We start from the raw sequence: 13798 nt of genomic DNA, 5'->3' as shown, positions 1-13798 counted from the left end.
AACAAAGAAAGATGCATTTTTTTAAAAATTATTATACTAAAATTTCAACATTACTATTGTAAGACCTCCCGTAGAAAATCAAAATGTAGTGGACTACCTTTTCAGAAAATCATGCATAAAATCATGAACAAATGGAATTCTGCCTATGAATGAAGAGGCAGGAATATAAGTTTAGGGGAGAAGGAGTCTTCTTGGACATACTACATTTGATGCAAGAAAGGAAAAGAAGGGAGTTGAAGGACCAACTTCTTTGTCTTGGAAATTAAAGGAAAGTACTAGAAATGAGGTAGGGAAGCTAACTAATTTTTTTGTGCATGATAATTGTATGTTTTAGGATGAATAATTTAAATGAGATATCACTATGTTGGGTTTTGGTAAGGGAAGTTATTATGTTCACTTGTGGAGTTTTTTATTTTCTTGTTTATGCTTTCTTTGTTTTTTGTTTTCCAAGTTATTTTTGTAAAATCTCAATTTTCATCTTGTTTATGGATAGATTAACATGAAATTTTGATATGTGGTTTTTGAGACATATTAATTAACTTTGACGTTTGGATTATTAATTGGATGTTTATGCTTAGATAAAATAATTTTGTTTTTTTTAGGAAGTTGAGCACCACTTTATTTTTTATTTTAAGTTGTCTTGTTAAAACCTCAATTTTCATCTCGTTAATCTTTGGATTAACCTGAAATTTTTATATATGGTTCCTAAAATATATTGATTCACTTTGATCGCTCGGATTAATAATTGAATGCATTTGCTTAGAAAAAATAGTTTCACATTTTTTGTGGGAGTTGACCACCACTTTAGTTCTATTTCTTAATCATGTCGGTAGAACTTATATTTCTGATTCATTGACCGTTGGATCAAACTAAAAATTTTATAGTGGGTTTAGATATATTGTTATTTACTCTGACCGGTCAAATTTTTAATTGGAGGCCTGTTGTTAGGCTGTTGATAACTTTGACCTTTATTGTTTATTTGGAACATATTGTTTTTCATAGTTATACAATTGAGTTTATTCTTTTTGCACTGCATTATTCATTCAATTACATTGAATTTGAATGCAAGAACATACATTTTTAGTTTTGTGGAAGCTACAATTGTGTTTCTAAAGTCCCAAATCGTTCACACATATGTTGTAAAGTTGTTGTGCAATATACTTAAGAAAGTGGTATGAGAATTTATGATGAATACATTTTATTGTTTGAATTTGGCCATGGGTCTCTTTGAGAGATTTTGTGGTGGTAATTACATGTTGATGTGAGAGGTTATCCTAACAGTCTAATAACCATTTAGTCTCAAGTAGGAAAGGATAAATAATGTGGTGAGAGAAGGAGGAGATCCTAGTTTATGAGTCTTGCTTGGCCATAGATGTTAACATGCTAACTTTGTGGATGACATGGTGTATTGCATTGACAATGGTTCTGTAAGAGTAATGGAGGCCACCACAACTGCATGAAGTCTCGATATTTCACACAAATGTTTCATCAAAATGCTCGAGTGTAGTATGATTATGATATGATATTTCAAATGGAGCATGTGTACTAATAACTTTATGCTTGCTTTATAAATGATCTTTTGTATGTTAGCTCACTTTTGCTTTTTGTGTTTGTTCTTTTGTCTGTGTGCTTGTTTGGTTGCAATGATCACTTTAATAGTGTGAGCAGATGAAAATATGACAACTAATCCACTACAAGGCGAAGAAGATGCAGTAGATGAAGGAAAAATTTAGTCAAACATAAATTTAGTTAAAATAAATATTTGTACTCCTTCAAAAATAACCTTTGTAATTATTACCATTATACTTTGAATACCTTTAATAGCTTTATCTTATGAATGAAATGTTCTTAAATATTTATTATGTATTATTTTGTGTGAAAAAAGGGGACAACTATTATCACTTTACATTTACACTTTTATATTTTGAGAACATTATAAGTTTAAATTAGGTGTTTAAAAAAATAATTTGAATACATAGAAAGTGTGATGTATAAGTTATAAAAAATTATTTTAATATTATATATATATATATATATATATATATAAATTGTAATAAGACATAATTATTAATTTGTTCATTTTAAAAAATTTATTATTGCTTCGTTTAGAAAAACGACTCAATTAAATCAAAATTCAAATATAAAAACTCAATTGAAAATAGATGATCACGTGACACTAACACTTTTATTTAACACGATAATAAAAAAAACTTTAAAAAACAATTTTTTTAAAACAAACTTTAGAAAACAATTTTTTTTAAATATAAAAATTAAGTATTTTTGTTTACTAGAAAACTTTAATTAACAAAAGAATTAATATTTTACCTCATCACGTCTTAACCTTTTTTATTTGACGTTACACTTTTTATAGACAAAGATAAAGACAAAGAAATAAATAAATCTAAAAAATAATTTAGAACTTACTAGAAAATATATTATTTATTCACAAATTTCAAAAATACTAAAGTTAAGTTAATATTGAGATTTAAATCTTTGAAATAATCTCGGTTAATATATAATAGATAAAATACTAAATACTATTATAGTAGAGCTTTATTATTAATAAAAATTAATTAACCAAAATATTAATATTTTGAATCATCACGCATCAACGTATTTTTTATGATTAAACTTATTCAAATAGTTATATTTGATTTTTTTAAAATTTAATGTAATATCTCAAATTCTCAATACTATTAACATTATTATATGATTAATCACAAATTAATAAAACCTGAACAATTGAAAAGAAAACATACATGAACTATTACCGTTATCTAAGTGTAACAATAATAGTATAACATATACTAGAAAAAAGGAAAATAAAATCTCAATCAACAAAACCTTTTATAACATTTGAAAATTAAAATATAGTAAGATGTTTTCAAAAGAAACTAAATCTATTCCTCTACTCCATCTTCGCTGCCTAATAACTGATCCAACAAAGGATTATCGTCTGCTCACATCATAAAGATGATCATTGCAAATCGAAGAAATAAACAAACACAAACACGTAGAAAATGGTAAACTATCGTTATCAAATAATCAATATAAAATCATTTATAAGCATCAATTTAATTCAATTATCAACCACTAACAATGTTTATACACATTTACTCATCTAACTTTAGACTGACTATCTAGATATATATGTTGATATCGAACTATAGAGGATCTGCCGCAGAGGTAGTGCAACAACAACTTCTTCCCTGATAATTACCACACTCCAAAGTTAATCCTTTCAAACATTTATGGCCAAAATAATTAACCATAAGACTAAGAACCTCCTACTTCTTGAGACTGAAAGTTATTGAAAGTGTTAGAATAACCCCTATCTACTAGCATCCTATATCAATATAAATGCTTATACATAACCATCTTAAGAATTTCTTCTTGAAATCCTTATAACCATCATTCACACAATTTACACCTTTAAATCATTACATATCAGATTGAAACATAATTCATACATAATTATCTCTTATTACCTTCAATATCATACAAGCATGTCAACATAAACATACACACATCATATCTCATCAAACACTTGTAAAAAATGTCCTTAAAGTCAGTTACATGGAATATATCTACCAAACAAGGAACTTAAAGACCCCTAAGAGTAAGTGAGATATGCCGAAAAAAAAAAAAACCAGCTAAAGAACATGGTGTTCAGTAACAAATCCTTGTTGTTGAGTGTTATTCTTGTTTATACTTTTGATCTTAATACTTTATATATAAATTTAATATTTATAGTTATGTTAAATGACTGTAAATTAATTTTATATTATTGTTGGTTAACTGATCTATTTATTAATCATACAATAGTTCATTTATAATTTTAATATTATGCAATTGAGATATTACAATAATTACATCAAATATTCAAATATGTTTATACTAATCTTACTGGCTTTAAAATATTTTATACATGAATATTTATGATGAAAGAAAGACACGATTTATGAAAAACAATTATATAAACATTTATTTTAAAAAAAAAAAGTAGGTGTCGGGAGCATCTGTATTTTAGAAAGACGTCATGATTATTGAATAGATGAATACATGCATCTAAATATTAAATAATATAATTGTTATATGGAACTTACCGAATGAGGCCAAAGTCGGCCGTCTGTTATGACCAAATAATAATGTCTTCCAACATGGGAAGTGAAAAGATAGTCTTCTTCATCTTCATAATATAATAATTAATATAATAATGTTAAAAAGTTTTCTTAACAATTTTTTTTTTACAATTTTTTTACTATATATAATTAGTTTGTTTCAAATACTTTTTTAAACATAAATTTAAACAGACCAATAAAATAATAATATATATATTCTTTTGTAAAAAATTGTTAAAAAATATTATCAAAATATGATTGTTCTATAATAATAATATATTACAGCTTAAGCAGAGAAGCGCGTTAACTTTCAATTCAATTATTAACTCGTCGTTGAACTTAATAAAAATGTAATTATAAACTTAGGAAGATTAAGTCAATTGAGAGATTTAAGTTAAAAGTTAAGATTAATAAGATCATTAATATTTAAGAAAATAAACTTATAAACTTTTATTTTTCTTACACACTTTAAGTTGAGGATGAGATTTTAATCTCATTTCTTTTTGATTTATTCATGTCGAATAAGATAATTGACATCTTGCTCTTAATTAAGATAATTGACGTCTTGATCTTTTATATAAATTTATTTATTATTTATTTGTGTTGAACTTTTTTATATATTTTCTCGAATATCTATTACAAGTCAAAATTTTCTTTATATAGTTTTAATTTTATTTGTATTAGAAGGAGTTTAGGTCTTATATGCCAAAAATAAATTCCATTTCAAACACATACAAGGACTTATGTGATCAATAATGAATATAAAATATCAAAGGTATTTTTAGGAATTTTTTAGTTTATTCATCTTTAGGAACTATTTTGAAAACACAAATAGTTTCCGAACCAAATTTACTATTATCTCCATTATTTAAAATGGTTTCTTTATCATTAAACTATTAATTTTAAGAATTTAATTTTTCTGTAAATAAAAGTGACAATATAATGAAACAAGTAATCTAATTAACTTATATATTATCTAACAAACATGGCCAAACATTTTTTTTACATGTTGATAACTTTTTATTACATTAAGTATATTTGTTTACCAACCAAATCCATTTAATTTGGTTCTAATGCATTTAAAACTTGAGAGTTAGAGTAGTTATGGTACTAAAAGGTGACACTTAGTCAAGAAAGAAATTTTTTTTAATAAAAAAATATGTTTTTTATTTACTGTATTTTAAATTTCAAGATGCCATATGTTTTTTCTATTATATTCTTAATTTATTCATAAAAATATTAGTTATAACAACAAAGAGAAAAATATAATAATATATAGATATACATTGAATTAAGAAAACATAAAATAACAGACAATTCATTTAAAATAAAAATTAAATATTTTCTTAATTTAAATAAAAATCTTAGAACTATATATATTAAAAAACCAATGTCAGTATTTAATAGTATCAATAAAATAAATCATATGGAAATTACTGCGCCAATTTGACGCACAATTAATTGTATTAATGCTGCATGAGATTATTCTCCAAATATATATCATATTCTAGCAAGGGGTATACTTCAAAGTATATTTCATATAACAGTCCTTTTAAGGTATTTTTATTATAACATCCTGTATTAGTATAGGTTGTCAAAAGAACTTTTTCATTAATGAATGATAATATTTTGATAATGTTTTTTTGATAACATTTTTTATAACATCATTTTATTGATTTATTTAAATTTACATTTAAAAAATATTTAAAACAGACCAATCTATTAGAAGTGGGTTTTAGGCCTAACTCAATCCCACAAAATTACAATCACAAGTTCTCACATATGTATTGTAAAAAAGTGTTCATCATATAGTACTTCAAAATTTAAAAAATGTAATTAAAATTATCTTTCAAAATAGAAACATTTTTACATTAACAAGAATGTGTCAAAAAAAATATATATATATATATATATATATATATATATTTACACTAATAACAACTTTGACAAAATCACACAAAAAAACAAAAATTAAACTAATAATATTAAAATTTATCATAAATCTTTTATCTTTGAACTTTTATATTTGTTAGATGATGATAAATAAGATTTATGACAATCATCACGTTAAATTATTATATTATAATAAATTAAATTTCTTTATACAATTACAATGATAAAATTACACATATCATAACGAATTAAAAAATAAAAATTATTATGTAAAAATAAATAAAAATACTAAAAAGAATAAAATTTATTAAATATGTTTTATAACCAATTTGATAAAATAAAGTCACAAAAAAAATAAATATATAATTAAGTATATGATAGCATAAAAAAGTAAGTTATAGATATAACAAAAATTTTTAAATATAAATCTAGTCGATTGAGAAATAATAAAATAATTAAAGATGATATAATAATAAGAGAAAAAATATCTTGAAAATAAAGCGTGTAGGTGAAAAAATATTTTTTTTAGAAAACTATTAAGAATTATATATATATATATATATATATATATACATCTCCTATTTAATTGAAAAAAAATTAGATATTATACATATTTATATGATTAATATAGAGATTTTACAATGAAATAGGAACCGATTCAAACAAACAGTATTATAAAAAATAATTTTATTTGTCGTTGATAAATATTACTTCATAAAATTTTAGTAAAGGCTTTCATTTCAAATAATAATGAATAAAATTAGGAAAAATGTAAAATAAAAGAGCACGTGTGTTGATGATGGGTGATGTTGACGTTAGAATTTGACATACACAAATCGGACACGATGAGGTTAGATAAACAAATATATAAATGTTGAATTCCAACCATCAATTCTTAACGTCTAGTAATTTTTATTCAATACTGTTCTTTGACATTATAGTATTAAATTTTATCTCCAAGATTTTAAAACGAGATCGATCAAATTATTTTTAAATGGTTCAAATAACTAACATACATTTAATCATTATTTAAAAAAAATTAAAAATAAACCTCTTAAAATTATCTTTGGAGTAACTCTATATATGTATGTATATTAGTTTTAATGATAATCATACTTAGATAATATTTTTTTTGATAATATTTGAACATTATTTATGAGTTATTATATGATTGGTCTAAAATTACTCCACAATCAATAACAATAATTATAAATATCACCATGAACCAATCACAGAATTACATGTAGATGACGTTTAAATGTTGCAAAAAAATGTTGTCTAAGCATCATTATTCTAATTTTAAAGTATATTATTATTAGGATAATGATATTTAGACAACATTTTTCTGACAACGTTTGAACATTGATTACGTGTCAATCTATGATTGGTCAAAAATCACTCCATAATAATGTTTATGATTATTATTATTGATTGTGAAGTGATTTTTGACCAATCATAGATTGACACATAATCAATGTTCAAATGTTGTCAAAAAAATGTTGTCTAGATATCATTATCCTTATTATTATTATTATTATTCTTAGTATCTAGTATTTAGAATATCATAAAGATAATTGCAATGTTGATGGTGATAGTTTTTAATAATGATAACAATATGACCATTGCAACTATAATGGTTTTGTGTTAGCTTATAATAAAAACATATAAATCACATAATTTAAATTAGCTTAATTTAAAATTAGTTTTTATCAAAGTTGATCCAATAACAAAGATGTTATAATAAGTTAATTTGGAAAAAGAAAAGTGTAGATAATAATTGAAGTATATTTGAACAAAAAAGTGTGTTGGGGAAATAAACGCGCGATTAAGGAATAATAATTCAGATATGGCTGCTGGCCGGCGGAATAGGATTAAGCGATATCTTCTTAAAAATATCTCTTTAGAAGCTTTTATAAATAAATATTTTACTCTTTTTCAGAAATAAAGCTACACACAACACAATACAATGTAGGATCCAGTTTACGTAAACTAATGCATATGATTTCAAAGTATATGTAAAATAAAAATGTATTTTAAAAAATATTTATAAATATATTTAAAATAATTATTTTTTATTTATCATTAATCCTATGTCTACAAACTTCCAAATATTTTACTGTGTCTAAGGTTTCGGGCTGGACAGTAACATTTTTTAATAATCATATTGCACCACCGAACAGACAGTAGTGGATAAATACATTTTAGAAAATAAATAATTTTATTATGTACGTCAACAAATTTCATACTATTTTAAAGGTTAAAATAAATAAATAAATTATAAATATGTTCCTTTTATAATTCATTAAAATACCTTTTGAGATGAAATCATAATTACATCACTATAGATAATACTTTAAACATTTAAATGTAGTAATTAATCATATCGATACTATTTTAATAAACTTAATATTGGAACAGCTATTGATATATTGTAAATTATAATTATTTTATTTTTTAACTTTTTTAGTTTATCATTTTATTACTTTTGGATATCATATATTGTTCTGTGATTTTTTTAATGTTTTAATGTAAATTAGGCCAATTGGTATAACAAAGAAAAAAGGAAAAATTTAAGAAGACGTCCTCAATCATAAAGAAAAACAATTAGATTAAATGTAAAAGTAAGTAAATTCTAATTATTTTTACTTTATTTAAATATAATCTCCAAAAATCAACTTTTAATCAATATGATTACATTTAAATTTTTATATCAAGTTTTAATAAAAACATATTTTCTTATAGGCAAAATTAATAAAATTGTTGTTAATTTACTTGAAAATTAATTAGTTTTATATATATTTATATATGGAAAGAGTTTATGATATGCTAAAACATATAGAGAAAATTATGAGTTCAAAACTATTATCTACAAATACGATATGATACAAATTTATACGTTGTACGATTGTGAATGATACGGTGATATATGTATATTGAAAAGTGTATAATAATTTTCAAAAATAAAAGTTATTATATGAATTAGAATTAAAATCATATATTAACATATAAAATTCTAAAATTTATATTGTGAATTGACATCAACACGTGCCCATGTATTGACAAAAGGAATGGAGTCCTGAATTTCAAGTTTGTACAACAGACATGAGATCATACACCATATATAAGTAGTGTTCATGGAAATCACTTACACTCATCATAGTATCATCTTCTTCTTCATCATCATCATCATCATCATCTTCTCAATCAAAACCACATGCCAAACACCACTCAGCAATTCCCAATCAACAACATCAACTTCAACCACGATTCCCTGCATGTTTCCCTTCGCAACCTCTCCCAACTCAGCACACGAATGGATTCGCTTCAGACCTTTGTCTCCCAATCCATTCAATCTCACACTCTCCTCACACACCACCAAATGAACATAGTATCCAACGAGATCCTAACCGCAATTCGCCACCTCATCACCAACGGCGCAGCCTTAGTCGCCGCGTCGGAGGACGTGCTTTCCCTTTCGGAGACTCCCACGTCGGAATACTCTCCCAACCGAAATACCAACCAAACAAACGTGGTGGAGCTGGACGCCGTGGAACTCCTGGCGCAGCACCTCCACTTCTGCGAGGTGTGCGGGAAGGGCTTCACGCGCGACGCCAACCTTAGGATGCACATGCGCGCCCACGGGGACGAGTTCAAGACTGCGGACGCGCTCGCGAGCAGGGCGCGTGGCGATACGCGTTGGAAAACGACGCGGTTCTCGTGCCCCTTCGAAGGATGCAACCGCAACAAGATGCATAAAAAGTTCAGGCCGTTGAAGTCGGTGTTCTGTCTGAGGAACCACTTCAAGAGGAGCCACTGCCCCAAAACGATGTCGTGCGAGCGGTGTCGGAAGAAGAGCTTCGCGGTGCTCTCGGACTTGAGGAGTCACATGAAGCAATGTCGGGGAGAGGCCACATGGAAGTGCTCGTGCGGAACCACGTTTTCGCGGAAGGACAAGCTGTTCGGACACGTGGCGCTGTTCGAGGGGCATTTGCCTATGCTTGAAGAGGACAAGGAGACTTCGGCGGGGCCGGCGGCGACGGCGGTGGAAGGGTTGGTGAAGGAAAGTGACGGTGGTTTGAATGGGTTACCTGAAGGGTTCTTTGATGGATTGGATGAATTTGGATTTGGTTCAACTGAAAGCACATCTTCACCGGAAGAAACTTCGTCTTGGGGTTTCCCACAAATGGAAACTCATTTCTAATTTAATAAAAAGAAATTTATTGCAAGTATTTTATGTACTTGTTAAGAAAAATAAAAAGGAATAAATATTAGCAACTGAAGAGTTAATAATCCTTGTTCATCGAAAAAAAAAAAAACTAATCTTAAACCTAATTAATTTGGAAACACATAATTTTATGATAAATAACATAATAAAAATGTTGATGATGATTCACTAACATACTTTCTATATTAAATTTAAACAAACAGTACTGAGATTCAATAAGCAAGAAGTCAGACTCACAGTTGATTAAAATTTTAAAATTCACACATCAGAAGGGATTACAAAATTTTGTTATGAACAAAAGTGATATAAAGAATATATTAACATGTTAGTAAAACGAGACTTATTTTTAAGAAATCATTTTAAATTTAAATATTGTGGATATATACAGGAAATATAATCAAAGAAATAGTTCAAGATAATAAATTTCTCAAACGTATTAATGAATATTTAACATCGTAATAATAAAAACGAAAATTTTATATAAATTTTTTAACTGAATAAAAATGTAAATAAGATTAAGATTTAAAATCTTGTATTATAGGAAAAATAATAAATATCACGTGGATAAATGATTGTAAGTTATTTTCATTTTTTTCTTTTACAAGAGTCAGTCCACTTTGTGGGTTGATTGATCCATCGTCAATTAATAAACTCTCTTCTATTTCTTATAAATAAACCGTTTAGTCAAAGTATTTTTAAAATAAACTAATATTTTATGTACATTTCGTTTGAACTTTTATAGAATTACAAGAATAGAACCAACAATATAAAAAACAGTCAACTAATGATTGATGAATAAAATTCTTTTGCAAAAAGTAAATAAATTAACCACATTTTGTTTTCTAAAATATGCTCGACATTTCATTAAACAATCATTAAATAATCAAGAGTTGAATTCCCTAAAGACTCAACAACAAAGTTTAATGTCCAGAAAATGACCCTAAACTTTACCTTTTTGCACATTCAAACAAAATTGTCTTCGATCTATTTTATAGCAACTAGAATTCTTCCACTTTCATGCCAAATACATAAATCAATTCCAATGAAATCTTTGAAAATATGTTTAAAATCATCGCAAGTTTTATTTATTGCTGTCAAGTAGACAACTTCATAACTATATATTGAATGGATTAACTAATGATTTATTTATATATTTACTGTTTATATAGACTTTTGCTTTTATTAAAATTGTTTATAGGCTTAGATCACTTCTATCGTTATCATGTAATTTCTCAGGATATACCCGTGGTTAAAAGTGTAACATCTCAACTTTAATATAAAATAAAATATTATAAAATTAATAAATAAAATATATTATTTTAACATATAAATATATGATATTAATATAATTATTTAAACAAATAATTAACAACAACATATATTTAAAGCAATCAAAGAAAATTATTAGATGATAAGGAAGAATACTTTGTAGTATCACCATCTTTCACCAGAGATACTTCAACATATATTCCTTCTCTGTTGACACAAATAAGGTGATCAACGTAAAAGAAACAACTAAAAAACATAAGAAATCACTAAAAGAAATGATAGGATAAACTAATGTGCAAAAAGAGTTTTCATAAAACAAACATAATGACTATATCATACATCTCTCATTCATAAAAACAACTTATACATTCCTTGACATTGGGCTTCATTATAGGTGTGCACTTGTAGTATTTATACCCTGTAGAGTCATAAATAAAGAGGTTATCACCCTCTACTCAAAAGATTAGTCAGCTTTGCACCTGAGAGCAAATGGTTTATTGGCTAGAACATTCTGTCATTCTCTCCCCATATCATTCCTCTCTGTATGAGTTGAATGTTTGGTAGAATATTAGGATACTTCCTTTTTAATCCCTCAAATATCAATGCATACACTAAGATCATCACCACAAAGAATTTCTCATTGAAATTCTTTCAACACCATCACTATACATGTCCACAACCATAGTCATCACCACAATTAATAACAAACATTATTATAAATATAGATAAATTCCATCACATATGTACTTCAAACAACCAAAGAAAAAAATAGATCCAAACATACACATTAACGCTCAGAGGTGGTGTCTAGTGTCAGACCATCGCAAAAGGTGGCATAACATCAGTCATGGCGTTCAACACTAGCGTCTTGGAGTGAAAATGCTTCAGACATGCATTATAAGAATGACGCTCAATAGCACCCATACACTACTCAATGCTAAAACATTCACAAAATGGGCGCTCAACTTCACCCTAGCACTGCTTAACCCTATACCAACTGTCAACACTTGTATTTTGCTATTTAAGGAACTTATACTTGTTTAATTGATCAAATGGTATTTTCTAATGAATTATATCCAAAAAAAATTTAAACATGAAAACTTGTACCACTTGACGAATTGTCCAAATTATAACTCTCTTAAACTCATAAAACCAAGTCCAATCTAGAAAGATTCAAGATCAAACATTCAAACCACAATTTCAATAGATCATACATACTAATAAATCAAGCATCCAATTAATTCACCATACAATCACACAAACAGAAATTTCAATGTAACTATAACTTTAAAATAGTGCAATTAGCTCCCCTTACTTAAGAGACAGGTGAACTTGCTCCAAAAAATCCCAAATCCCTACGAGCTCATTAGACCTTAACTAACAAAACTTCTCCCAACTTGTAAGATGTTCTATCTACACATAAAAACATCATAAGAAGGATTTAGACATACCATTATGATAATTGATTAGTAGAGACTCATATAGATGACTAAAAATATGCATACAAGTAAAAGAAGACTCATGCAGACCAAGAAAAATTGTTGAAACTCAACTTACGAGAATAGAAAAATTGATAAATGCAAATTGAAGAGTTCACTGTAATAATCAATCCTACAGTCTCAGTAAACGAGCAAAGAAGAAAAACCCTCATATAGAAATTAGAAAACTCTAGAAAAATGTTTATAAAAATGATATGTTTTAAAATAATGAAATTCGTTCGTACAAATTTTATTTATATTAAAATATTTTAATATTAAAATAATTGAGTTTCACCATTTTTAAATTATTATCATTTTTAAAATACCATTTTTTAAGTTTTTACAAAAGAAAGACTTGATAAAAAGTTTTTACCTATAGTAAGAAAATTTTGTGTATATATTTGTGTGACATCCCAAAATATAGCATACACTTATATAATTTAAGACATCAGCATAAATGATAATAGAAAGCAGTCAAGAGTGTTTAATTAGTTAAATTAGGATTACAATAATCCAGAAAATTTAGAGGAAATTAAAACGTGGAAATTCTTAGTATCTCAAAATACAGAAGATTTAAAAGGGCATAAGAAAATTCCTAAAGATCTAGGCAGCTACAATGCCTTCGTTCTCCTCCAGGGCGTTTTCCACTGAGACCTCATTCTCCTCTGCTCACATCCAAAAATGGATGATCATTGCAAAAGAGAGACATACAACACACACAAACAAACAAGGCAAGGGTGAGCTAATTATATAAATAAGAAACATACAATAGATTTCTCATGTGATCATATGAAAATGAATAGAAAACAAAG

At 26.5% G+C, this 13798-nt stretch overlaps 1 protein-coding gene and 1 long non-coding RNA gene across 2 annotated transcripts in view; one reads left to right on the top strand and one right to left on the bottom strand.

The window, feature by feature from the left end:
• Positions 1 to 9053: 9053 nt before the first annotated feature.
• On the top strand, positions 9054 to 10353 carry LOC106766440 (protein SENSITIVE TO PROTON RHIZOTOXICITY 1). Its single transcript, XM_014651169.2, has one exon. The coding sequence runs from the start codon at positions 9229 to 9231 to the stop codon at positions 10213 to 10215; it is 987 nt and encodes a 328-aa protein (XP_014506655.2). The 5' UTR covers positions 9054 to 9228; the 3' UTR covers positions 10216 to 10353.
• A 3165-nt stretch (positions 10354 to 13518) lies between these two features.
• The window catches only part of LOC111241994, a 2166-nt gene continuing 1886 nt past the window's right edge, over positions 13519 to 13798 (bottom strand). The window contains exon 3 of the long non-coding RNA XR_002668415.1: positions 13519 to 13651. This is a non-coding gene — a long non-coding RNA (uncharacterized LOC111241994). The remainder of the gene's footprint in view (positions 13652 to 13798) is intronic.

Source organism: Vigna radiata, chromosome 7, assembly GCF_000741045.1.
Source record: "Vigna radiata var. radiata cultivar VC1973A chromosome 7, Vradiata_ver6, whole genome shotgun sequence".
NCBI classification, from domain to species: domain Eukaryota; kingdom Viridiplantae; phylum Streptophyta; class Magnoliopsida; order Fabales; family Fabaceae; genus Vigna; species Vigna radiata.
Note: the sequence above shows the minus strand (reverse complement) of the source record. Positions and strands in the feature narration are given on the sequence as shown.

Bases quoted from the DNA above. Each gene is read 5' to 3' on its own strand.
- LOC106766440 (XM_014651169.2), top strand. From the start codon at position 9,229: ATGCCAAACACCACTCAGCAATTCCCAATCAACAACATCAACTTCAAC.